A 24,985-nucleotide genomic window follows, 5' to 3' on the forward strand; every position below is an offset into this window, starting at 1 on the left:
CTGGGATTACAGGCTTGAGCCACCGTGCCCGGCCTGACGACTACTTTTAAGGCCAAAACTCTGAAGAAATGCATTGTAAGAATCTGTGAAGCTTGGAGAGGATTCTGGAAAGATGGTGGCATAGGAATCAATGTTTTCTACTTAGACAACAGCTGCAGTGGCAGAATCTATATGGCGTAACTGTTTTGGAACTCCGGAGTCTATTGAAGGCTTGCCACTTCGAAGGGAATGCTTGTACATAGATTGTGGTTACTTTTGGTCAGTGCAGCTCTTAGCACAGTAGCAGGTACCCATCCTCCATTGCAGGCCTATAGCAGGCAGCTGAATGTGTGTTCCTAGAGCTTATAGAAACCAAGGTGGGCAAAATGGACCGTGTCTTCCAGATATCAGGGATCTGTGCTCTGATGGCTGATGCTGCTTCTGATCGCAGAAGTACGATGAAGTAAGAGTGGCTGCTGCTGCTGTACCTCTCAGTTGTTGCAAGCCCATCCCCCGCTGACTGAATTTGCTTCCGGGGGATTTAAAGGGCTGGTACTTTTTTACCCCTTCATTTTTCCCTTTTTCCTTTCGGGAATCAGACATTGAAGACCAGGACATTCAAAACTTCTAATACAGGGAAATTCAGAAAGTCACCACACCTGCCCAGAGGAAGGCACAGTCTCAGAAAAGACCTGAGAAGACCTTAAGTTTATTTATTTATTTATTTTTTTTTTTGAGACGGAGTCTCACTCTGTCGCCCAGGGTGGAGTGCAGTGGCCGGATCTCAGCTCACTGCAAGCTCCGCCTCCCGGGTTCACGCCATTCTTCTGCCTCAGCCTCCCGAGTAGCTGGGACTACAGGCGCCCGCCACCTCGCCCGGCTATTTTTTGTATTTCTTAGTAGAGACGGGGTTTCACCATGTTAGCCAGGATGGTCTCGATCTCCTGACCTCGTGATCCGCCCATCTCGGCCTCCCAAAGTGCTGGGATTACAGGCTTGAGCCACCGCGCCCGGCCAGACCTTAAGTTTAAACCTCAGGCTGATCCTTTGCACAGAGACAGTCTATAACAACACCAAAAACAAAAGTACAAAAATGAATAACAGCAAACCCTGAGGAAGGGGAGAGTCTGGTTTCCAGAGGTACATTATTAGATTTAAGTATCCACTTTTGACAAAAGGTCACAAGGCGTCTGGGCGCGGTGGCTCACGCCTGTAATCCTAGCACTTTGGAAGGCCAAGGCTGGTGGATCACGACGTCAGGAGACCGAGACCATCCTGGCTAACACGGTGAAACCCCGTCTCTACTAAAAATACAAAAAAATTAGCCAGGAGTGGTGGTGGTCTCCTGTAGTCCCAGCTACTCAGGAGGCTGAGGCAGAAGAATGACGTGAACCCGGGAGGCGGAGCTTGCAGTGAGTTGAGATCACGCCACTGCACTCCAGCCTGGGCGACAGAGCCAGACTCCGTCTCAAAAAAAACAAAACAAAAAACAAATCACAAGGCAAACAAAGTATGGCCCATTGAAAGGAAAAAAATGAACTGTCAGAATCTGTCTCTAAGACCATGTGACAGATCTGTTAGGCAGAGACTAAAACAACTGTCTTAAAGATGCCCAGAGAACTAAAGGAAGAGACAGGGAGACCATCAAGAAAACAATGTATGAATAAAAAGATAGAAAACCTAAAAGGAAACCAAAAAGAAATTCTGGAGATGAAAAATATGCTAGAGTGATTCAAAGGCAGATTTGAACAGGTAGAGGAAAGAATCAGTGAATCCGAAGATAGGACAGTGGAAATTTTTGAGTCTGAGGAACAGAAAAACAGAAGAAAAATGAACAGAGATGGCGGGACCTTGGGAACACTCAGATGGAGCAACATACACACTGTGGGAGTCTGAGAGGGAGAAGAGATAGAGAATGGGTCAGAGAGAATATTTCTCTCTGAAGTTTTCAGTGATGACTGAAAACTTCTCAAATTTGGTGAAATGTGAATATAAACACCCAAGAAGCTCAACAAACTCAAAGTAGGATGAACTCAAAGAGACCCACACCGAGATATAATCAAACTGTAGAAAGCCAAAGACAGAATCTTGAAAGCAGCAAGAGGGTGACTCATCACATACAAGGGATCCTCGTAAGTTTGTCAGCAGATACTTCATCAGATACTTTGGAGGCCAGAAGGCAGTGGGCTGATACATTCAAAGTGCTAAAAGAAAACTGTTGGCTGGGCCCAGTGGCTCACACCTGTAATCCCAGTACTTTGGGAGGCTGAGGCGGGTGGATTACCTGAGGTTAGAAGTTTGAGTCCAGCCTGACCAACATGGTGAAACCCCGTCTCTACTAAAAATGCAAAAATTACCAGGCGTGGTGGTGCGTGCCTGTAATCCCAGCTACTTGGGAGGCTGAGGCAGGAGAAACACTTGAACCCAGCAGGGAGGTTGCAGTGAGCCGACATCGCGCTGTTGTACTCTAGCCTGGGCAACAACAGTGAAACTCTGTCTCAAAATTTTTTAAAAAAAGCAGGGTCTTGAGATATTTGTATACCCATGTTCAATAGCAGCATTATTCACACTAATTGAAATTGTGGAATCAACCACAGTATCCATTGACAGATAAATGGACAGAGGAATGAAATGTGGTATACACATACAATGGAATATTTAGCCTTAAAAAGTAAGGAAATTCGGCCGGGCGCAGTGGCTCATGCCCGTAATCCCAGCACTTTGGGAAGCTGAGGTGGGCGGATCACGAGGTCAGGAGTTAAAGACCAGCCTGGCCAACATGATGAAACCCCATCTCTACTAAAATACAAAAATTAGCCGAACGTGGTGGTGAGCACCTGTAATCCCAGCTAGTTGAGAGGCTGAGGCAGGAGAATCGCTTGAACCTGGGAGGCAGAGGTTGCAGTGAGCTGAGATTGTGCCATTGCACTCTAGCCTGGGCAATAGAGTGAGACTCCGTCTCAAAAAAAAAAAAAAAATAAAATAAGTAAAGAAATTCATACAGAAGCTATAATATGGATGAATTTTGAGGACATTATACTTAATAAAATAAGCCAGTGGCAAAAGTGTAAATACTGTAAGATTCACTTACATGGGGTACTTAGAGTAGTCAAAATCATCAAGACAGAAAGTAGAGTGGTGGCAGCCAGGGGCTGGGAGAGGGGAATGGGGAATTGTTTGATGGGCACAGTGCTTCAGTTTTGAATTGTGGAGATGGATGGCAGTGATGGTTGTATGGTATGAATGTACTTACTACCACTGAACTGTACACTTAAAAATGGTTAAGAGGGGCATGGCATAGTGGCTCACACCTGTAATCCCAGCACTTTGGGAGGCTGAGGTGGGCGGATCACCTGAGGTCAGGAGTTCGAGTGACCAACATGGTGAAACCCTGTCTCTACTAAAAATACAAAATTAGCCGGGCGTGGTGGCGCATGCCTGTAATCTCAGTTACTCAGGAGACTGAGGCAGGAGAATTGCTTGAACCCCGGAGGCGGAGGTTGTGGTGAGCTGAGACAGTGCGATTGCACTCCAGCCCGGGCAACAAGAGCAAAAATAAAAAAAATGGTTAAGATGTCAAGTTCTTGGATCTATAGAAAAAAAAAATGGTTAAGATGGTAAGTTCTTGGGTCTATAGAAAAAAAATGGTTAAGATGGCAAATCTTACGTATATTTTGTCACAGTAAAAATTAGGAAAAAAGAATCTATGAGGTTCGTATACCTGTTATTTCAGTTAAAACTTTATGCTTTCCTACTTATATTAGCAAATATTATGTTTAAAGCCCTTAATAAATATTTTTGGAAGACGAGATTAATTGGATGAGCAGATAAGTGTGTCTTAGGTTTTGGAAGAAATCTTTTTATTTTACAGAATATGTAAGACAGAGTCTCTATAGTTAATGCCTTCTTGGGCCAATGCATGTAGAGAGAGTTCTCACTGAGAGCTTAGCAGGGCATTTCCTGTGGAAACCCTCTGTGTTGTGTGCCAGTCATGCTGGTTGACTTGTGTTGGCAAATTGTGAAGCACGGCAGAGTGTATATTCTGTGTCTGTGTTTGTGTGTTTATCTTTTACTTACACATTGTATAATCTCTAAAGAAAAAAACAGGTAAATTAAGGCCATCTCTGTGTAATGTATGAGCCTGTCTTGGAATTTGGAAAAAAAAAATAATAAATATCAGTATCACTATAACCTGCTTTTATCCTTTTCTGTTACACTTCAGGACCTAAAGTGATCCAGACTTCTGCGGCTAATTTTTCACTAAATAATAGCAAAAAGGTAAGACTGGGTCTGAGTGGCAGCTGGGTGGTGGGGTACATTATAAACCTCAGGTCACTGAGAAATTGTTCTGCTTAGAGTCTTTAAGGTAGCCCGCCCTTGCCTTGGCTTCTCAGGCAGCACACATTTCGTCTTCCATTGTCAGCCACTGGCCTCTGGGTTCTTGTTTGCTGAAGTCGCCATTTCTGCTGTAACAAACATCTCAGTACTTAGGAAGATGGTAGTATTACCTCTTAGGGAGCAGTTGTTCATTTCCGAAGAGTGATTAACTCATCCTGATTCCTTGTCTCTGTAAGTCCTATCAGATTGTAATTTTTAATAATGATACCAGTTAGGTGTCTCATCTTTCTCATATTTGCCCAGGTTAAGAATTGGCCTCTGTCAGGTTTCTAATGGTACAGTTCTTTCTAATGATTACTTTGTATTCCTTGTGTGAACTCAGTTTAAATGAAAAATCCTTTAAAAGATACACCTTAACTTGGCTGGGCGAGGTGGCTCATGCCTGTAATCCCAGCACTTTGGGAGGCTGAGGCGGGCAGATCACGAGGTCAGGAGATTGAGACCATCCTGGCTAACATGGTGAAACCCCATCTCTACTAAAAATACAAAAAAATTAGCTGGGCGTGGTGGCGAGCGCTTGTAGTCTCAGCTACTCCAGGAGGCTGAGGCAGGAGAATGGCGGAAACCCGGGAGGCGGAGCTTGCAGTAAGCCGAGATTGTGCCATTGCACTCCAGCCTGGGTGACAGAGCGAGACTCCGTCTCAAAAAAAAAAGCCTTAACTTTTTACCACCTTTGGAGAAAAACAGAGGTTCTTTCAATTGGAAAATTTTGGTTTCCTTGAATAAATGCTAACTTGTGAGAGCCTGGACAACTAAACCTTTTTTTGTGTGTGAAATATAACTTTATCTATAAACTGAACACAGTTGCCCTGCATCTTTGAGGCACCATGATATGTATAGTTTAAATCTGATTGTATGACCCCAAATCCCCCTTCCCTCTGTTCTCACACTTCCCTGCGAGTTTTCTACCCTTATAATTTTGCAAAAAGGCAAAAGAAGAAAAAGTACTAAAACTTACACCATTTGATTCTTCTCTTTGCTACTGGTAGTTTGAAAGGGCCCTCTGCATAGCCTGTCTTCACATTTCCTTTGTATTGCTTTATTTTCTTTCACTGTTGACCTGATGATCTGATTTGAAGAGGTGCTGCCGTGGACTTTCCTGGTAGTAGTTCATGTTTTACAGTTTCAGTCTCTCAGGGTGAGTCTTTTTTTGACACTGAACACAGCAGCCGTTCCACTGAACTGACTTGCTTCCAAGAGACCATCCTCACTTCACTGAGACAGTAGCTCATTCCTGGAGAGATTTCCTGCCTTGATGGTTTTTAGGCAAGTCTTTAGTCTTAGGGATTTTTATTGAGACCCTGACAGAAGTATTAAGACACAAAAACACATTCATTTGAGACTAGCCTGGGCAACATAGGGAGACTGTCTCTACAACAAATTTAAAAATAAGCTGGGTATGGTGGGGCATACCTGTCGTCTCAGCTACTTGGGAGGCTGAGGTGGGAGGACCACTTGATCCTGAGAGGCTGAGGCTGCAGTAAGCCATGATTGCACCACTGCACTCCAGCCCTGGGTAACAGAGCACCACCCTGTCTCAAAACACACACACACACACACACCCACACACACACACACACACACACACACACACCCCCACACAGCCACACACACCCCTCCAAAGACGATGCATTCAAATAATGCTTTTCTTTGGAACCATGGATGGGCTGCTTCAGTAAATCTCTCTGTGGTCGGCTGTTATTAAACACCAATATTACATCTTTCAAAAGATACTGCAGAAGAATCATTGACAACATTCATCACCTCTAATTTTTCTCCCCAGGGGTGTCAAGACTTTCAGAAACGTAAAAATAGCAGACATCAAAGAGCAATTTTCCTGGCATATAGATACTAAAGAAATAATTCTTGGCTGGGTGCGGTGGCTCACGCTTGTAATCCCAGCACTTTGGGAGGCCAGGGTGGGCTGATCACAAGGTCAAGAGTTCGAGACCAGTCTGATTCAGAGACAGTGAAACTCCCCTCCATCTCTACTAAAAATACAAAAATTAGCTGGGTGTGGTGGCAGGTGCCTGTAATCCCTGCTATTTGGGAGGCAGGAGAATCACTTGAACCTGGGAGGCAGAGGTTGCAGTGAGCTGCAGTGAGCTGAGATCTCCAGCCTGGGCGACAGAGCTAGACTCCCGTCTCAAAAAATAATAATTCTTGAGATATGTTATCTTGTAACTATGAAAGCATTCCTTTGGTATTCTTTATTATCTTATTATGTATCTCATTCTGCTCATTTTATTGTTCTTCTAAGATGGTTTTTTTCTTGGTATTTAAGTAAGTGTATTGTCCCCAAGGGTCCAAATGTGGAAAGTGCCTGCTTAGAGGTTTCTGTGAGAGACAGACATGAATTGGAGCTGGAAGTTAGTCCTTTCTGGAAGGCAGAATGTCACTTACGTAGTTGAAAGGAAAACCTCATGGCCGGACGCGATGGCTCACGCCAGTAACCTAGCACGTTGGGAGGCTGAGGAGGGTGGATCATGAGGTCAGGAGATAGAGATCATCCTGGCTAACACGGTGAAACCCCATCTCTACTAAAAATACAAAAAATTAGCTGGGCATGGTGGCAGGCACCTGTAGTCCTGGCTACTCGGGAGGCTGAGGCAGGAGAATGGCGTGAACCCGGGAGGCAGAGCTTGCAGTGAGCTGAGATCGCGCCACCGCACTCCAGCCTGGGCGGCAGAGCGAGACTCCGTGTCAAAAAAAAGAAAAAGGAAAACGTCACGTATTTCTGTTTCAGAGCTAACACTCAAGCCTTTTTTGCTAAAAGTAAAGTTTGTGTGTTAACATGATGAGGTATTTGGTAGACTCAATGAAAAGGTCACATGGATTACTTTGTTTTTTTTTCTTCAGCTAAAGCCAATTCAAATACTTTCAAATCCACTGTCTACATACAATCAGCAACTATGGCTGACATGTGTTGTTGAGTTGGACCAATCAAAAGGTATGGAGCTTGACATTTTGGGATGATTCTTCTTTGTACGAAGAAACATCGTATTTTAGATGTTGACTTCAGAATATTCGGACAAGTGCTCAAAGATAGATGTATGAGGATGTCCATTATTATTATAGCAACAAATTGGAAACCCCTTAAATGTCTTCCTGTGGGAGAGAAAGTTACAACAGTTACACGTCCTCCGTAGAGTCCTGGTCAGCTTAGCTCAATGGCTGCATGGTGTCGGTGCTACAGCTGCCAGCCTTTTCCAGTGAGGATCTGGGGGAGGATTAAGACCTGATGCCCTAAAGTAATGGTTCTGGCCCCCCAGGGACACTTGCCAATGTCTTGAGACAATTTTGTCACAAATGGAGAGGAGGAGGGAGTGCTCCTGGCATCTAGTGGGGAGAGGGCAGAGATGCCGACACCTCCCGCCCACTTCCACAACAAGGAATTATCTGGCCCAAAATGTCAGTGATGCAGAGACTGAGAAACCTTCCCCTAATGCATCCATTGTTCAGGATGAGTTAGCTTCTGTCAATCTACAGTGGCACTAGCTTTATATCATCCTGGGGAGAATGGAGAAGAGACCCAAATCATTTTCTGTTCTGTGGTTCACATGAGACACTCTGGTTGAGAAAGGATTTGAAAAGATAACCCCATGACCACAGTAAATGAAGTGAAACAAATACATTTACAAAAAAATTATCCCCTCTTTGTACCATTTCAGAAAGCAAAAAATTCACATTACTAGGTATTCGTGTGTCTAGAAAATGGCCTGGAAGGATAGACACAAAATATGAATTGTGATTATCTCTAGGTGGTGAAATTCATAGTATTTAATTCGTCTTTATATTTTGTTATGATTTTTTAAATGAGAATATAATTGGAAAAACCTATAATTAGAAGAAATCAGAAATCTGTTCCTATTTTTGGTATAGAATTTGGTAAGTTAAAAATGTATGCGAGAAATTAAAAATGCAAGTTCATTAACCATGAAATATTTACCCCTTTTTTGTGCGTGAAGTGGAAGTGAAACTGATGGATCTGAAGTGCAGGTTTTGACGTAGACCCCCTGGGTCTTGGGTTGGAATCTAATGGAAAGGCTTTGTTTGCTGGGCAATTAAAAGATTTTCAAATGTACTGAGGCCAGTGTGGCCTAAGGACTTTACGGGCTTTCTGTGTTTTCCTGGCTCCAAGGTCATTACAGAGCCCGGAAGGCACCTTTGTAGGTGTGATGTGCCTGGCATGGTCTCTTAACACTGAATTTTTTTTCTTTTGTAGAAACTTCTATTAAGACAAGCTTTCCCATGACTGTTAAAGTCGACGGTGTAGCTCAAGATGGAACCACGATGTACATTCATAACAAAGTTCACAACCGGACAAGGACCCTCACATGTGCAGGGGTGAGTGTGTGGGACGAGCCCTACAGTCAGCCCTCAGGCTGCATACACATTTAATTGTAGAAGATAGCATGGTAAGAGGCTTTGAGAAATTGTTCTTAAGTGAGAAAAATTGAGTCGTAGCAAAGATGGCATGAGAAAACTTACTTAATTTTATAGTTGGATACCCTTGAAAATTCTTACAAACGTACACATGCATTCACACATCCATAGTGCGTGCACACATGACTGCCAGCCAGCCTGAGCATACATGGTACTTGTTTTTACTGTGTGTGTGACCTACTGCCCAGTGTGTCCCTAATGAATGTTATGGGCTGCCACCTCATACGAACGTCTGCCACCAGCTGTGGTCACTCGTTTTTTGTTTTGTTTTGTTTAGAGACAGGTTTTTGCTCTGTCACCCAGGCTGGAGTGCAGTGGCACAATCACAGCTCACTGCAGTCTCAAACTTCTGGGCTCAAGCAGTTCACCTGCCTTAACTTCCGAAGTAGCTGGGACTACAAGCGTGTGCCACCAGGCCTAATTTTCCATGGTAACTCCTGACTGAGGCTTTGGGTTGTTCCCAGCCGCGTGATGCATGCCCTGATCTGACTGTGTGAAGCTGAGTACCTGGGCCTCTTTGGGGTCAGGGGCCTACCTTTTTGAGCATCTGCTTCAGAGTACAGTATGGCTGACGCATAGGAAACCTGGGGTCCAGAGTGGGGAACGAGCCCTCATGTTTGATTTCATTGGCACTGTATTCTGTTCTGAGTCCAGAGAATCAGAACCAGATCCCTGCTATACAGCAAGGAGTCCACCTCAGACACAACAGGTTATTGGCAGCGTGGAGAACTTGGAGAGCATCAAAACAGGGCAGTGCATTTTCTTATAGGATTAGAAAAGTAATGTCAGAAGCCGCATAGCAAATAGTTTTCTCTGCTAGGTGTCATGCCAAGTACCGTCCACTCACTGTCTCATTCGAGCCTCACAGCAGGTCCATGAAGTAGAAACTACTATTAGAGCCTGTTTTGTAGAAGAAGAAACTGAGGCTTAGAGAGGTCTAAATCATCGCCCAAGGTAACACAGATACTAAGTGGAGTGCCTGTGATTTAAACCTGTACCCTTTTATTCTGAAGCTTGTGGCCTTAACCACCATGCATACTGCCTAGTTACTAGTGATACGTATACTGGCCCTGTTTTTCCTATCAAGAAAGAATTCAAGGACTGGGCCCGGTGGCTCATGCGTATAATCCCAGCACTTTGGGAGGCCAAGGTGGGAGGATCATGTGGGACTGGACTCTCATTCTGCATCCAGGGACTGAGTCAGCTTCCAAAGTGTATTTTCCCCATCTATAAAGTTGGGATCAAGCCTTCCTGCCTGCCCTAGGAAAGCAGTAAAGATCAAGGTGAATAACATGTGTGAGTGTGCCTTATGTGTACAGCATGAGGCATCCCTTCATCCCCCATTTGAGGCCTCTGTGCAGGAGGGGTGTGATCAGTACTGCTGAAGGGATAACAGGTCTGAGTGTCAGACAGGACCATGGCCCAAGAAGCTGCTTTCTTCCCATACGAGGGCCTGGCGGCCACTCCCACCTGGAGAGCTTGATGACACCCACCTTGTTGTGCTGCCTCTCAGATTGAGGGTCAGTGGACCATTAGTCAGGGGTTGCTTATTTGGAGCTGGTGAGACCCATCGTCCTGGTTTGCCTGCACTGAGTGGTTTCTCAGCACCCGGGACTTCCTGTTTTAAAATCGGGACAAGTGGGTTGCCCTACCTAAAGCCTTTGCTTCAAGCAGGGCCAGGCTGCCAGGGTACTGGCTGGCCTGCACTTGCTTCTTGGATGTGGCCACCGTGCTGTGCACCTTGAGAATGGCCCTTCAGTGCGTCTTCATGGTTTCCTCCCTCTTCATTGTTGGCCCTACCTCAGTTTATACTGTATCACCCTTTAGGAATATCTTGCTTCTGTTCCCTGTCTACTCAGGTCCCTCTCTAACCCTACAAGGAGCATTGCCCTGGCTTTAAAAAACATGGAATTTTTACATTACAGAGATATTTAGCACCCTCTTACATACTTTTTTTTTTTTCTTAAACACAGTCTTGCTATGTTGCCCAGGCTGGCTTTGAACTCCTGGGCTCAAGCAATCCTCCTGCTTCAGCCTCCCAAGTAGCTAGGATGACAAATGTGCACCGCTGTGCCTGACTTGCTTTTTTTTTTTTTTTTTTTGCTGTAAAGAAAAGCCATTGTCTGACGTAGGTAGCAAGGCCTTCCACACCTTGCAGGTGAGAAAGCTGTGGTACCATCACGTGATTTTCAGAGGTACATCATAGTCAGCAGCAGAACCGTGGTTTGAACTTGGGATGCCAGAATCTTTAGTGTAGTTTTTTTAAACTCATAAGTATATGCAGCCTGAGATACAGCTCTTTTGTTAATTAAAACATCCCTGAAAAGTGAGACAAATTCTTGAACTAGCAAGACATGTTTGTCTACCCAGCAAAAATGTATTTACAAATTTTAAGCCATCCCTTCCTGCATAGTCCTTAGCCACCCCTGCCTCTGCACCTCATCCTGTGACCCGACTGCCGGAGGGGAAAGGTGAATTTAGTTTTGCTGAGAAGGTGGACCACACACTTGCCCAGAGGGCAGGCAGGAGATTCTAATGAGAGCTGATCAGGTGGAAAGGAAGCCTTGGCTTCCCTTTCCAATGTGATGAAAATAGCAGATGACCTGTGCTTCTGGCATAGGAGAGTGGGAGGTGGGCGCCTTTAGCCCCTTTGCAGGGCAGCCCCTCCTTGCGGGGCACTGTGGGCTTCGGTGCAGGCCCAGGGCTGCCAGTGGGCTGAAGTGTTTTGTGAGTTGAGATGGTGACCTTGGTGCTGCCTTCAGCCCCCTGCACACTCCGCTCCTCTCTGCTTTCTCCCCGTTCCCTTAGGTCAGCACCCCACCGTGTTACCCAACTCCACTCCTCGTCCTCCTCCCTGACAGTTGTCCTCTTGTCTTTTTGTTTGTTTGTTTTTGAGATGGAGTTTTGCTCTTGTTTCACAGGCTGGAGTGCAATGGTATGATCTTGGCCCACTGCAACCTCCGCCTCTCAGGTTCAAGGGATTCTCCTGCCTCAGCCTCCTGAGTTGCTAGGATTACAGACGCCCGCCACCACACCCGGCTGATTTTTGGTACTTTTAGTAGAGACGGGATTTCACTATGTTGGCCAGGCTGGCCTTGAACTCCTAGCCTCAAGTGATCGGCCTGCTTTGGCCTCCCAAAGTGCTGGGATTACAGGCATGATCCACCATGCCTGGCCACCCTCTTGTCTTTTTAAGGCTGCTGTATAAAACCCACACCTGTTTTCTTACCTGACCTCAGACATTCGAGGCTTGACCAGTCATTGGAGTGATGCACTATTAGAAAGCCAGAGAACCACCCATTTGCTCTGGGCAGCAGCAGGATGGTGGAGAGTGACATTCCGAAAGGCAGGGCCGGGGCCGAGCTTGCTGGGGAGGAGTGGCCGGCTCTGTGTGCGTGGCCAGTGGGTGCACCTCTGTAGCCCTGCATGAGGGTTTGTCCTCCCTGCCACTCCGGAAGGGGATAGCAAAGCAGAGGAGACCTGGCTTTTAGTTCTAAAGGACAAAAGGAAGGAGCTCTTGACAACAGTGGAGCACACATATCTGCACATCCGCACTTGCTGCTGTGCACACAGCCTTTGCTTTGACTCGGAGTGGAGGGTGGAGGGTGCAGGATGGAGAGGAAAGAGGGCTGCATGTACAGAGTGACAGGTTAAAAGGAGAGAAAGAAAAATACGTAATTCATTCTGTTTATTACTACAACAGTCGCAAAATTGGGCCAGGGAGGACAAATTAGGTCGCGGCGTCCGCATTGACGTGTCTTAGCTTACGTTTCCCCTGTGTTCTAGTGTTACATATTTATGGAAATGTCAGGCTTGCGTTGCACTGTTAACTTTCTTACACAGTGACTTATTTTCAGTCATCCAAAGTAGAAAAGATTCTAATTGGTGTAAATCATATATTATGTTTCCGAAAATACCATTTGGTTCATTCTTTCTAGGAACTGTTTGGCTGGCATCTGACTTTCTCTGGGCTTTTGGAGAGTTCTCTGGAGACGATGAGTTCTGCTCATCTGCTGAAATGGGTTACTTCCTGGGTTATTTGGTGGGAACGTGAGTCTTGCTTTCTTTAAAGGCAAATCTTCCTGTGTATTTGCAGAAATGTGCAGAGATTATTGTGGCTCATCTTGGCTACCTGAATTACACTCAGTATACGGTGATAGTGGGATTTGAACACCTGAAGCTCCCCATCAAGGGAATGAACTTCACGGTAAGTATACCAGCTGACTGCACGTTTCCATGGCTCATGTTCTAGTTCCCATTCTTTTGCTCAATGATTGAAATACATCTCAACATCTAAATAATGTTAATTTGGAAAGTGGAGGACATGTAAAGTTTTTAAAAATTATAGGAAAACTACAGTTTCTTAAGCATATGGAACCAAAAATAGATTCAATAGCATAGAGACAGGGCAAACCTTAGGTATCTTGAGATTTAGAAAAGAGAGTGTATAGTGTGTTCAGCTGCAAGGCAGTGAAGGGGTTAGCAGGTATACCCTCCTGCAGACGCAGCACCCCTTTCTCCGGCCCCTGTGAGTGGTTGTCAGTCTCTGCCTGAACTGCCAGTGAATGGGAGGGCACTGTTCTAATTGTTAGACTGTCCTTTCTTGTGTCCAGCTGAAATCTCCCCTTTCCACTCATTAGGAGTCAGTAGAACCAGCATAGTGACGAGGAGAGGGGATTTGGACTGGACGGTGAGCTGGGTTCTCGCCCTACCTCCATCATTGACCATGTGATTTTGTTGAACCTCAGTTTTCTTACGTGTAAAATAGCTGCCTCATAGAGCTGTGAATATTAAATGGAGATATTAATGGATACCTTCAAAAAAAAAAAAAAACAGCTTTATCAAAGTAGAAAGTTTGCCCTTTTAGTGAAAGCATACATTCAGTGGTTGGTTGGTTGGTTGGTTGTTTTGAGATGGAGTCTCACTCTGTCACCAGGCTGGAGTACAGTGGCTGTGATCTTGGCTCACTGCAACCTCCACTTCCCGGGTTCAAGCAGTTCTCCTGCCTCAGCCTCCCAAGTAGCTGGGATTACAAGTGCGTGCCATCACGCCCAGCTAATTTTTATATTTTTAGTAGAGACGGAGTTTCACCATGTTGGCCAGGATGGTCTCGATCTCCTGACCTGGTGATCTGCCTGCCTTGGCCTTCTAAAGGCTGGGATCACAGGCATGAGCCACTGCGCCCGGCCCATTCAGTGGTTTTTAGCACAGTCACAGAGTTGTCCAGTCATTCTGGTACCAGAACATTTTCATTGCCTCTTAAAGAAACCTGTTAGTAGTCATTTCCCATTCCCTCCCCACAGTCCTTGGCAATCACTAATGTTCTCTCTGTCCCCATGGATTTGCCTGGTCTGGACATTTCATGTGAATGGAATCATGCAACGTGTGGTCTTTGGTGACCAGTGATGTCTCAAGGTCCATCCAGGTTGTCGCGGGCTCAGTACTTCACTCCTTCATTTTGCTGAATGATATTTTGTTGTATTGCTAGACCACATTTTGTTGATCTGTTCATCAGTTGACAGGCATTTGCGTTGTTTCCCATTTTTTGGCTGTTGTGAATAATGCTGTTGTGAACTACACAAAATGAGTTTTCTCCTCTGTCTACCTTACAGCCCTTTGAAGGCGGCCGTCTCCTCCCCTCTGAAATTGTTCTTTTCTTTCACATTGTGCTGGGGATGTGACTCTGTACCCCTCTGGCTCCAGGTTTCCTTCCTGAAGCTGCCCCAGTCACCCGGCTGCAGCGGCAGGTGTTCCTGATGTGGAAGGAGCAGGTGGCCCTGGGCTGTGCTGCTGGGACACCTGAGCTGGCTCGCTGTCACTAGTGGCCTCTTCCTTTCGGCCCTTTGCCTCAGCCAGCCTTTCCAGATCTTTTGGATCTGAATCTGGGGTCTGGTCTTTGCGGTCTGAGTGATCTCCTGGATCTTTGTCCTCAGAGAATCTGATTAGTATTCTGCTTGTGTCCTCTGGTTCATGGTGCCGGCTGGGGGGATCCCAGATGGGGTCTGAGGCAGGTGCACTGAGCTTAGGCATACTTTGATGTAGTCCTTTGCTAACCATCTGTGCTTTAGACTTCGCTATTTCAGAATCATTCTGATTCAACAGTGCAGACAAACAAGGGACCTCTCCCTTCCATCATCTACTTTATTAGAACATCATCTCCTACAAGCCTTTTATGGTTCTCAGCACTTTTCTCCAGAGGCTGTAGTTTATCCTGACCCTATTCCGTGGGTGTGGGCCACTGTTTTATTTGCCTTTGTGGATTTTGTCCTTCCATCTTTTGTATCTGTTTATTTCCTCTTAAAGTTGTTCGTGAAGAATTTGGTACATATCTTAGGTAAACTAGGTACATGCCATTCTGCCATTGCTGATGGAAGGCAAGTGATACAATATTGTTGTGGGGCTCAAAAAGGAATGGGTTCAAAAGACGTTACCGTGGGAACCACTCACCTTGAATTACAGCACAGCCAGAGCCTCATTTCTGGTGGCACTCTTCAGCATCTGGAAAGACAGTCCTTAAGACCCTTGGAGATTTGTTAGGGATGTCACCAAAGATTTTTCTGCGTTTTTGTACATTTCATTTCCCCAGCAGCCAGCATAGTGCCCGGCGGCTGCTAGGCTTGCAATAGATATGTATTGGTTGAATGAAAGAACAGCAATACAGCACCTTACAAATTCAGAAATTCACGTGGCAACAGACTTTTGAAATTATGTTCATCCTTGCTATAAACCAAAGATTAGAGAGTTCAAGAATGAATGCTTTTTTTTTTTTTTTTTTTTTTGAGACGGAATCTCGGTCTATCACCCAGGCTGGAGTTCAGTGGCATGATCTCGGCTCACGACAACCTCTGCCTCCCGGGTTCACGCCATTCTCCTGCCTCAGCCTCCCGAGTAGCTGGGACTACAGGTGCCCGCCACCACGCCCGGCTAATTTTTTGTATTTTTAGTAGAGACGGGGTTTCACCGTGTTAGCCAGGATGGTCTCAATCTCCTGACCTTATGATCCGCCTGCCTTGGCCTCCCAAAGTGTTGGGATTACAGGTGTGAGCCACCATGCCCGGCCATGAATGCCTTTTTTTAACCAATCAATCTTCATAGTTTGGGATGGGAGCAGTAGCTTATGCCTGTAATCCCAGCACTTTGGAAACTTGATGCAGGAGGCTTGCTTGAGCCCAGGAGTTGGAGACCAGCCTGGACAGCATAATGAAATCCCATCTTTGTTTTTTTGTTTTTGAGACGGAGTCTCACACTGTGTCTCCCAGGCTGGAGTGCAGTGGCGCCATCTCGGCTCACTATAACCTCTGCCTTCCAGGTTCAGGCAATTCTCCTGCCTTAGCTGTAATCCCTAGTAGCTGGGATTACAGCTACTAATAGCTATAATAGTTTACCATGCCCTGCTAATTTTCATGTATTTAGTAGAGATGGGGATTTACCACGTTGACCAGGCTGGTTTCAAACTCCTGACCTCAGGTGATCGGCCTAGCTGAGACCACATCTCTAAACAAAATTTTAAAAGTTAGCCATGCATAGTGGTGCATACCTGTAGTCCCAGCTGCTAGGGAGGAGGATCACTTGAGCCTGGGAGTTTGAGGCTGCAACGAACTGTAATCACACCACTGCACACTCCAGCCTCGGTGACAGAGTGAGACCCTGTCTCACAAAAAAAAACAATGCAAATATTAAAAATAACAAATAACATGGTGGGCGAAATGCTAGGACACAGGTTTTCTCATACACATGAATAGGGGTGTAAACTGATTTAACTTTTGGGGTAATTTAGCAGCATATAAAAGCCTCTACTTCCATGTTCTTTTTGACTTAGTAATTCTAATTCTAGAAATTTATACTAAGGAACTGGAAACATATACAGTGATTTATATTCAACCCTATTCCTCAGAGTAAGAAGTTGGGAGCAATCTGTATTTCAGCAGTAGATTTCTGGTTAAACAATTAGTTCTGTAGCTACTAAAATAGTAAGTTAATAGGATAACTAGCACAAACTATAGATTGATTTAAGAAAACAAAAGCGCATGAATTAGAAGTGTTTCTGTTACAGAAAACTAGATGTCTAGAAGGCTGTCTCTGGGTGGTGGGATTAATGTTTAATTTCTTCTGTGTTTTCCTTTATTTACCGTGATGAATGTTATTTTTATTACCCGAAAAGAAAATTATTTGAAAACAAAACAAAAACTCCTGAGGCAACTAATACTGAAGGGGGAAGTCCTGGGCATATGCCAGAATCCATCCCAGAACCTCAGGTGCTGGCGAGCCCTGCGTGCTGTTTCTTCTGTTGTGACTCAGTATCCTCGGAGAATCACATAATCAACGTTATGCTGGCAGCTTGTAGAGAGATGCACTAAGAAATTAGAGAATTGTATGCAAAATGTTTCTATGTCTTTTATAAAATTGTTGTTGAAGACATTGTGTTGTGAACTTTAAACCTCCAAAATTTTTTCCACATTATTATTTTTTAGAGCAATTTTAGGTTCACAGCAAAATTAAGAGGAAGGTACAGAGATTTCCTAAATGCTCTCTCCTCCTACATATGCACAACCTCCCCCATTGTCAACATCTCGCACCAGAGTGGTACATTTGTTACAGTTAATGAACCCACATTGACACACCACCCAGAGCCCACAGTTTACATAAGGATTCCCTCTTGGTGTTGTACATTCTGTAAGATCCACTATTTGTAGTACCATAGAGGTTCGTTTTAGTGCCCTGAAAATCCTTTGTACTCCACCTATTCATCCCTCCCTCCTCAGACCCCTGGCAGCCACCTGTCTTTTTACTGTTTCTATGGTTTTGCTTTATTTATTTATTTATTTTTTTGAGACAGTCTGTTGCCCAGGCTGGAGTGCAGTGGTGAGATCTTGGCTCACTGCATCCTCTGCCTCCCAGGTTCAAGTGATGCTCGTGCCTTAGCCTCCCGGGTAGCTGGGATTACAGGCGCATACCACTACGCCCAGCTAATTTTTGTATTTTTTGTAGAGACGGGGTTTTGCCATGTTGGCCAGGCTGGTCTCGAACTCCTGACCTCAGGTGATCCGCCCACCTCGGCCTCCCAAAGTGCTGGGATTACACACGTCAGCCACTGTGCCAGGCCATGGTTTTGCTTTTTCCAGAATGTCATCTAGTTGGAATCATATAGTATGTAATTTTTTCAGATTGACTTCTTTCACTAAGTTATTTGCATTTTAAGTTTTTTCCATGACTTGATTGCTCATTTCATCATGGAATAATTTCATTGTCTGGATGTACTGCAGCTTGTTTGTCCATTGGCTGAAGGACAGCATCTTCATTGCTTTTATGTTTTGACAGTTATGAACATAGGTACTATAAACATCTGTATACAGATTTTTCTGTGCACATAAGTTCTCAACTTCATTTTTGTTGTTGTTTCTTTGAAACGGAGTTTCATTCTTGTTGCCCAGGCTGGAGTGCAATGGCACTCAGCTCACTGCAACCTCTGCCTCCTGGGTTCCAGCGATTCTCCTGCCTCAGCCTCCCAAGTAGCTGGGATTACAGGCACCCGCCACCGTGCCTGGATAATTTTTGTATTTTTCATAGAGACGAGGTTTCACCATGTTGGCCAGGCTGGTCTCAAACTCCTGACCTCAGGTGATCCAGCCTCTCAAGGTGCTGGGATTACAGGCGTGTGCCACCTTGCCTGGCCTGTATGTTTTCAGTTTCTTTGGGTAAGTACCAAAAAGCAAAAACAGAATTCCTTTTGCTATTTGTTATAATGCCTTTTATTAGAGAGTGAAAGCCATGGGATGCATTACATTTTTTCTCGGTCCTGGCTGTCAGAAATTTCAGAAATCAGTTTTTTGCTGAATTATACTAATTACTAACATCCTGATATGGATTTCTGGTATAATTATCTGCATTCTTTCTTCACTATTTTGCCTTTTAAAACACTTTAAAAATTATTTCTATCTAATCTGGCTTTTTATTATAAGCTGCTTTCATTTCTTTTTGAAAGTAAACAAGTATTATAATAAGTAGACACTAATAGTATTTTAGTGGTGTTACTACACACCCACCAGAATGGCAGAAATAAGACAGAATATGCCGAAGCTGGCAAGGATGTGGGGCAGACGGAGCCCTTGCCCCTGCTGGGGAGCATGTAAACTGATACAGCAGAAATGCGTATGTATATTGACCGAAAGACATGTATTTAGATATTCACAGCAGCATAATTCTTAATAGCCAAACTGTAAACTGTATACTAGCAGCAAAATGAGTACATAAATTCTGCTATATTTGCATAATGGAATACTATACAGCAAGGAGAATGAACTTTCACAGCTTCACGTAATGTTATGGAGGACTTTCTGAAGCATAATGTTGAATGAAATAAGCTAAATACAAAACAGTACAGAGCGTATGATTTCATTTATATAAATTACAAAAACAGGCGAAACTAACTGACGCTGTTCAATCAGGGTTAGTGTACCTCTTGGGTAGGTTAGTGGCTGGAAGGGAGCATCAAGGGAGGGGCTTCTGGGCTGCTGGCGATGTTCTGTGTCCTGGTCAGAGTACCATTTACACAGGTGTGTTCAATTTGTGACGTTCATTGAACTGTAATTTAGGTTACCTGTCCAATTCTTTTTTCTTTTTCTTTTTTTTTTTTTTTTGAGACGGAGTCTCGCTCTGTCCCCAGGCTGGAATGCAGTGGCGTGATCTCGGCTCACTGCAAGCTCCGCCTCCTGAGTTCACGCCATTCTCCTGCCTCAGCCTCCCGGGTAGCTGGTACTACAGGCTCCTGCCACCGTGCCCAGCTAATTTTTTGTTTTTTTAGTAGAGATGGGGTTTCACCGTGTTAGCCAGGATGGTCTTGATCTCCTGACCTTGTGATCTGCTTGCCTCGGCCTCCCAAAGTGCAGGTGTGAGCCACCGCGCCTGCCCGATACCTGTCCAACACTTAATACACGTTACCTTCAGTAGGAACTTAATGGTATACGGTGTGCCTGACAAATTGGAGCTGCTGCCAGTGTGGCCGCATGTTTCTTGAGACAGCTCTTGCTTCTTCAGCAGTACTGTGTGTGGCTGGCCATACTGACACAGTTAACCTTTGAGAGTTTCTGTTGCTTTTGTTTGGCATTTCTTTGGGAAATCTTTGGCCTTTGGAGTTCTGAGTTCTGCGTTGCTGGAGTCAGGGCTCCATTTCACTGAGCCTGGTGGTGCCCTTGGCTCTGATGAAAGAGTACCAGGACCACACGGACACCTTCCCTTGGTGCCACTGTTTGTTTCACTAACCAGCTCTTCCTTGTTGATGACAATCAAATTCAGGGTAAAAATGACCCTGGTTGCTTCCTGTATTAGTCAGTTTTCATACTGCTGACAAAGACATACTCAAGACTGGGAAGAAAAAGGCGTTTAATTGGATGTAGAGTTCCACATGGCTGTGGAGGCCTCAGAATCATGGCGGGAGGCGAAAGGCTCTTTTTACATGGCAGCACCAAGAGAAAATGAGGAAGAAGCAAAAGTGGAAACCCCTGATAAACCAATCAGATCTCATGAGACTTACGCACTATCACGAGAATAGCACGGGAAAGGCTGGCCCCCATGATTTAATGACCTCTCCCGGGTCCCTCCCACAACACATGGGAATTCTGGGAGATATAATTCAAGTTGAGATTTGGGTGGGGGCACAGCTAAACCGTATCATTTCCCTAATGTACTGAGAGAAAATTGTCACCATGCATCCAGCATGTTCAGATGAGGCTCTGTTTTCAGTGGAAGGTGTCTGTGCTGAGCAGATGTCTAGATGGTCGATGGCCCTTTCCTGCCTGAGCCTGTCGTGTGGGCTGTGTCTTCCATCTGGCACTGTTGTCGATGCCATCTCCCTTTAACTCAAGAAGCTGATTTCTCTCTCCTTTTGTTCTCAACCCCATTTTCCATGAACATTTGGTTCACTGGTTTCTACTTAAATGTTTATCTTTTTGAAGTAGAATGGTATCTTAGTTTATGCTGCTGTAACTGTACACCACACACCGGGTAATTTATAAATAATAGAGATTTATTCCTTACAGTTGTGGAGGGCTAGACAAGGTCTCACTGTGTTGCCCAGGCTCGAACTCCTGGGCTCAAGCAATCCTCGCACCTCAGCCTCCAAAAGTGTTGGGATTACAGGTATGAGCCACTGCACTGCACCCCTCTATCCCTTTTATAAAGTGCAAATCCATTCATGAGGGCAGAGTCCTTATGACATAATCACTTTCCCGAATTCTCCACCTCACAGTACCACCATAATGGGGGCTAAGTTTAAACATGAATTTTGGAGGGACAAATTCAAACTGTACCAAGTGGTGATCTTTCTCTCTATCCCTCTTGTTATCAGCTCTTACTCTTCGGAGTACATCGTGCCCACACCCATTGCCACGTTCAGGCCATGAGACCACTCACTAGATCTCACTGGCACTTGTGGGATGATGCTTACCTCCTGTGTATTTTGTAAAGGTGGTTTCATCGGCCATGCTCTGTATATGCAGTGACCTTTGACACCACAAAAATCACTTGTACTCACTTTTTTGTTCTCTTCTCCTGAGATTTTGCAGGCACCTTCTCTGGGCACGTCACAGGCGTCATCCTCAGCACCCTGGGTCCTCTTGGTTACTCTGGGCATTTTTTCCTTTGATTGTTTTTCCGGCTGACTTTTGAGTGACACTCTGTGGCCAGCTGTTCACGTCTCATTTCCTCCATTTTCCTCTAAGCCATGACCTTTGACTGGTGCGTGAGATGAAAACAGCAGCTCACGTTCCGGAGTCCTTCAGGCTGTTCCCTGGGGGCGCCCTGTGGTTTCCCAGGAAAACTGAGAGGAGAGCGCCAGGCCATGCTTTCCTGAGTGTTGCCCGGCTTCTCGGACTTGTGCTTACTGTACTTCCCTGAGTGCCACCCGGCTTCTTGGACCTGTGCTAACTGTGCTTTCCTGAGTGTCGCCTGGCTTCTTGGACCTGTGCTTACTATGCTGTCTTGAGTGCTGCTTGGCTTCTCGGACCTGCGCTAGCTACATCGTTCTCATTTCCAGCCCCCCAGTATTCCTGGACAGTGCATTTCATGTTTTGTTTTGTTTTGTTTTGTTTTGTTTTGTTTGTCGCCCTGGCTGGAGTGCAGTGGTGCTATCTTGGTTCACTGCAAGCTCCACCTGCCAGGTTCACGCCATTCTCCTGCCTCAGCCTCCCGAGTAGCTGGGACTACAGGCGACTGCCACTGCGCCTGGCTAATTTTTTGTATTTTTTTTTTTTTTTTTTTTTTTTAGACGGAGTCTCGTTCTGTCGCCCAGGCTGGAGTGCAGTGGCCGGATCTCAGCTCACTGCAAGCTCCACCCCCCGGGTTTACGCCATTCTCCTGCCTCAGCCTCCCGAGTAGCTGGGACTACAGGCGCCCGCCACCTCGCCCGGCTAGTTTTTTGTATTTTTAGTAGAGACGGGGTTTCACCGTGTTAGCCAGGATGTTCTCGATCTCCTGACCTCGTGATCCGCCCGACTCGGCCTCCCAAAGTGCTGGGATTACAGGCTTGAGCCACCGCGCCCGGCAATTTTTTGTATTTTAACAGAGACAGGGTTTCACCATGTTAGCCAAGATGGTCTCGATCTCCTGACCTCGTGATCCGCCCGCCTTGGCCTCCCAAAGTACTGGGATTACAGGCATGAGCCACCGTGCCCGGCCATTTCGTGTTGTTTTAAAACATGGGCACCGAGGCTGTGAATCTGAAGCCGGGCCCCCAGCCCCGGCACTTTGCTGGGTGCTGCACAGGTAACTGTGACACGTCCCTCACTGCGTCTGTTTCTGTGGTTGTCCATTCAGAGGACTCTGAGGATGTGAGGAAACGTTTGTTCTGCACCAAAGAGCCAGTCAGCTCCTGGAAGCCTTTTACTGGTCACATTTTTGTTAAACTCACTTATTTCGTGCTGCATGGGATTTGACATCACCCGTGCTTGCACGGAGGACAAGGTTGTGCTCAGCAGATGTGGATGGATGGATGGGCGCATAGGAGATGTAATCGGGGAGGAGTGGCCCAGGGTATGGTGTGGGCACTTGTTCTAAAGGTAACTTCGTGGCGTCACAGGGCAAGTTCTGGCTCTGAAAGGACAAAGACAGCAGCTTTGTGATGCCAAAGGGACCTTGACATCAAAGCTTGAGTACCAAGTGACAGTGCTTCAGATTTCAAAGGGAATGTCTAAGCCAGGGTATTTTCTGGGAACTGTACTTTTTATTTCATTTTACTTATTTTACGTTTTAATTTCAAAAAATGTATTTGGAGGTTTAAAAATAAACACAGAACAAACAAAACCCCCAAACCCAGTTCCCTAGAGTTGGGTCCACACAGTGGACCTGACAGTGCCCACAGGACGGGACGGGATGACCTCTGCTTGGACACCTGTGCGGCGCTGGCTGGGCTTGCTCCCTGTGGACCTTCTGGCCCCAGCTCACGGGATCCAGCGCACCTGGAGGCCGCTGTGTGTCATGGAGGGGCCAAGGCCCTACTCTCGGGGCTTCCTGCAGTTTGCTTGGGAAGACACAGTCTTTCAAGCCCTTGGCACAAATGCATATCGGATTGAGCTGTCAGCTGGGCTGGCCCAGGAGGAGCACACAGGTGATTCTGCTTGGCTGCTTGGCCTCCCAGAGAGTCAGCATATGTGAAAACAGCTTTTCCCAGAACCAGGAGGATGGGGACGCATGACAGGAAGAAGGAAGCCCGGATGGAATGTGATGACGGGCGCCGCCTGCCTCCTTCAGGGCACATAGCAGGCTTGATGCGCAGGGTCTTGTTTGAAAGCTGGACCAAAGTGTGCTCTCTCATTAGCTCACATTTTAGAACTAAAATGCATGTTTTAGATTAGCTACATTTATTGAATAAAGCATTGTTTTCTAGTGTTAATTTTTTTGTTTTTGTTTTTGAGATGGAGTTTTGCTCTTTTGCCCAGGCTGGAATGCAATGCAGTCTCGGCTCATTGCAACCGCTGCCTCCTGGGTTCAAGCGATTCTCCTGCCTCAAGAGTACCTGGGATTACAGACATGCAACACCATGTCTCTATTTTTAGTAGAGATGGGGTTTCACCATGTTGATCAGGCTGGTCTCGAACTCCTGACCTCAGGTGATCCGTCTGCCTTGGCCTCCCAAAGGGCTGGGATTATAGGCGTGAGCCACCATGCCCAGCCTAGTGTTAATGTTTTTTTTCTTTTTTGTTTTTTGGAGATGGAGTCTTGCTCTGTCACCCAGGCTAGAGTGCAGTGGTGCAATCTTGGCTCACTGCAACCTTCACCTCCCGTATTCAAGCAGTTCTCCCTGCCTCATCTTCCCAAGCCTCCCGTATTCAAGCAGTTCTCCCTGGCTCATCTTCCCAAGTAGCTGGGATTACAGGCATGCACCACCACGCCTGGCTAATTTTTGTATTTTTAGTAGAGTTGGGGTTTCGCCATGTTGCCCAGGCTGGTCTCAAACTCCTGACCTCAGGTGATCCACCCACCTAAGCCTTCCAAAGTGCTGGGATTACAGGTGTGAGCCACCGCATCCAACCCTAGTGTTAATTTTTAATGAGAGTGAGTTGATTATTTTCTGTTGCTCTAATAGAATCTTAAGCTAGAATCCCCCTCCTCCAGGGGAGTCTGAGGTTATTTTTTTAAGAGTTACGGTTCCTTGAGAGTAAAAACAGCCACCCAACCTTTCGGGCCTGTTATTTTAAGCAAAGTTTGTGTTTTTTTCTGATGGTAGCAATTCTTTTTTTTTTTCTCTTCTTGACTGTGCCTTAGGGTATGTTTGTTCAACTAAGACATGTAGTAAACGTTTTTAATCTGAATATTATGTGTAGTAAACGTTTTTAATCTGAATATTACATTTATATCAACACTTCCCCCAAATGCTCAAGTCACTACTTTGATCATCCTATAAATGATATAATACTGTTATAATATTTAAATGCCGTAGCAATAATCCTAATAGTTATATGATGTTTTGGATTTATAGTAGTAACTGTTGTTTACTGAACCTTTGCTGTTTGCTGGGCATTGTGCTTAGCTTTTTTTTTTTTTTTTTTTTTTTTTTTTTGAGACGGAGTCTCGCTCTGTCGCCCAGGCTGGAGTATAGTGGCCGGATCTCGGCTCACTGCAAGCTCCGCCTCCCGGGTTCACGCCATTCTCCTGCCTCAGCCTCCCGAGT

General features: G+C 45.5%; 1 protein-coding gene across 17 annotated transcripts in view; it reads left to right on the top strand.

Annotated features, from left to right (window-relative positions):
* TMEM181 (transmembrane protein 181) overlaps positions 1-24,985 on the top strand; it is a 109,945-nt gene that overhangs the window by 48,533 nt on the left and 36,427 nt on the right. For 12 of the 17 annotated variants that reach the window (XR_012433578.1, XR_012433579.1, XM_005552210.4 and 9 more), the window contains exons 3-6: positions 4,202-4,257; positions 7,237-7,327; positions 8,603-8,724; positions 12,920-13,030. Coding sequence is in view for 11 of the 17 variants with exons in the window: in XM_005552210.4 (XP_005552267.2) it covers positions 4,202-4,257; positions 7,237-7,327; positions 8,603-8,724; positions 12,920-13,030 (380 nt within the window). In the remaining 6 variants the exon portion in view is untranslated. The remainder of the gene's footprint in view (positions 1-4,201; positions 4,258-7,236; positions 7,328-8,602; positions 8,725-12,919; positions 13,031-24,985) is intronic. The other 5 variants (XM_074037346.1, XM_074037350.1, XM_074037345.1 and 2 more) reach the window with 2 other exon arrangements.

The sequence above is a fragment of the Macaca fascicularis genome, chromosome 4 (genome assembly GCF_037993035.2).
Source record: "Macaca fascicularis isolate 582-1 chromosome 4, T2T-MFA8v1.1".
NCBI lineage: Eukaryota > Metazoa > Chordata > Mammalia > Primates > Cercopithecidae > Macaca > Macaca fascicularis.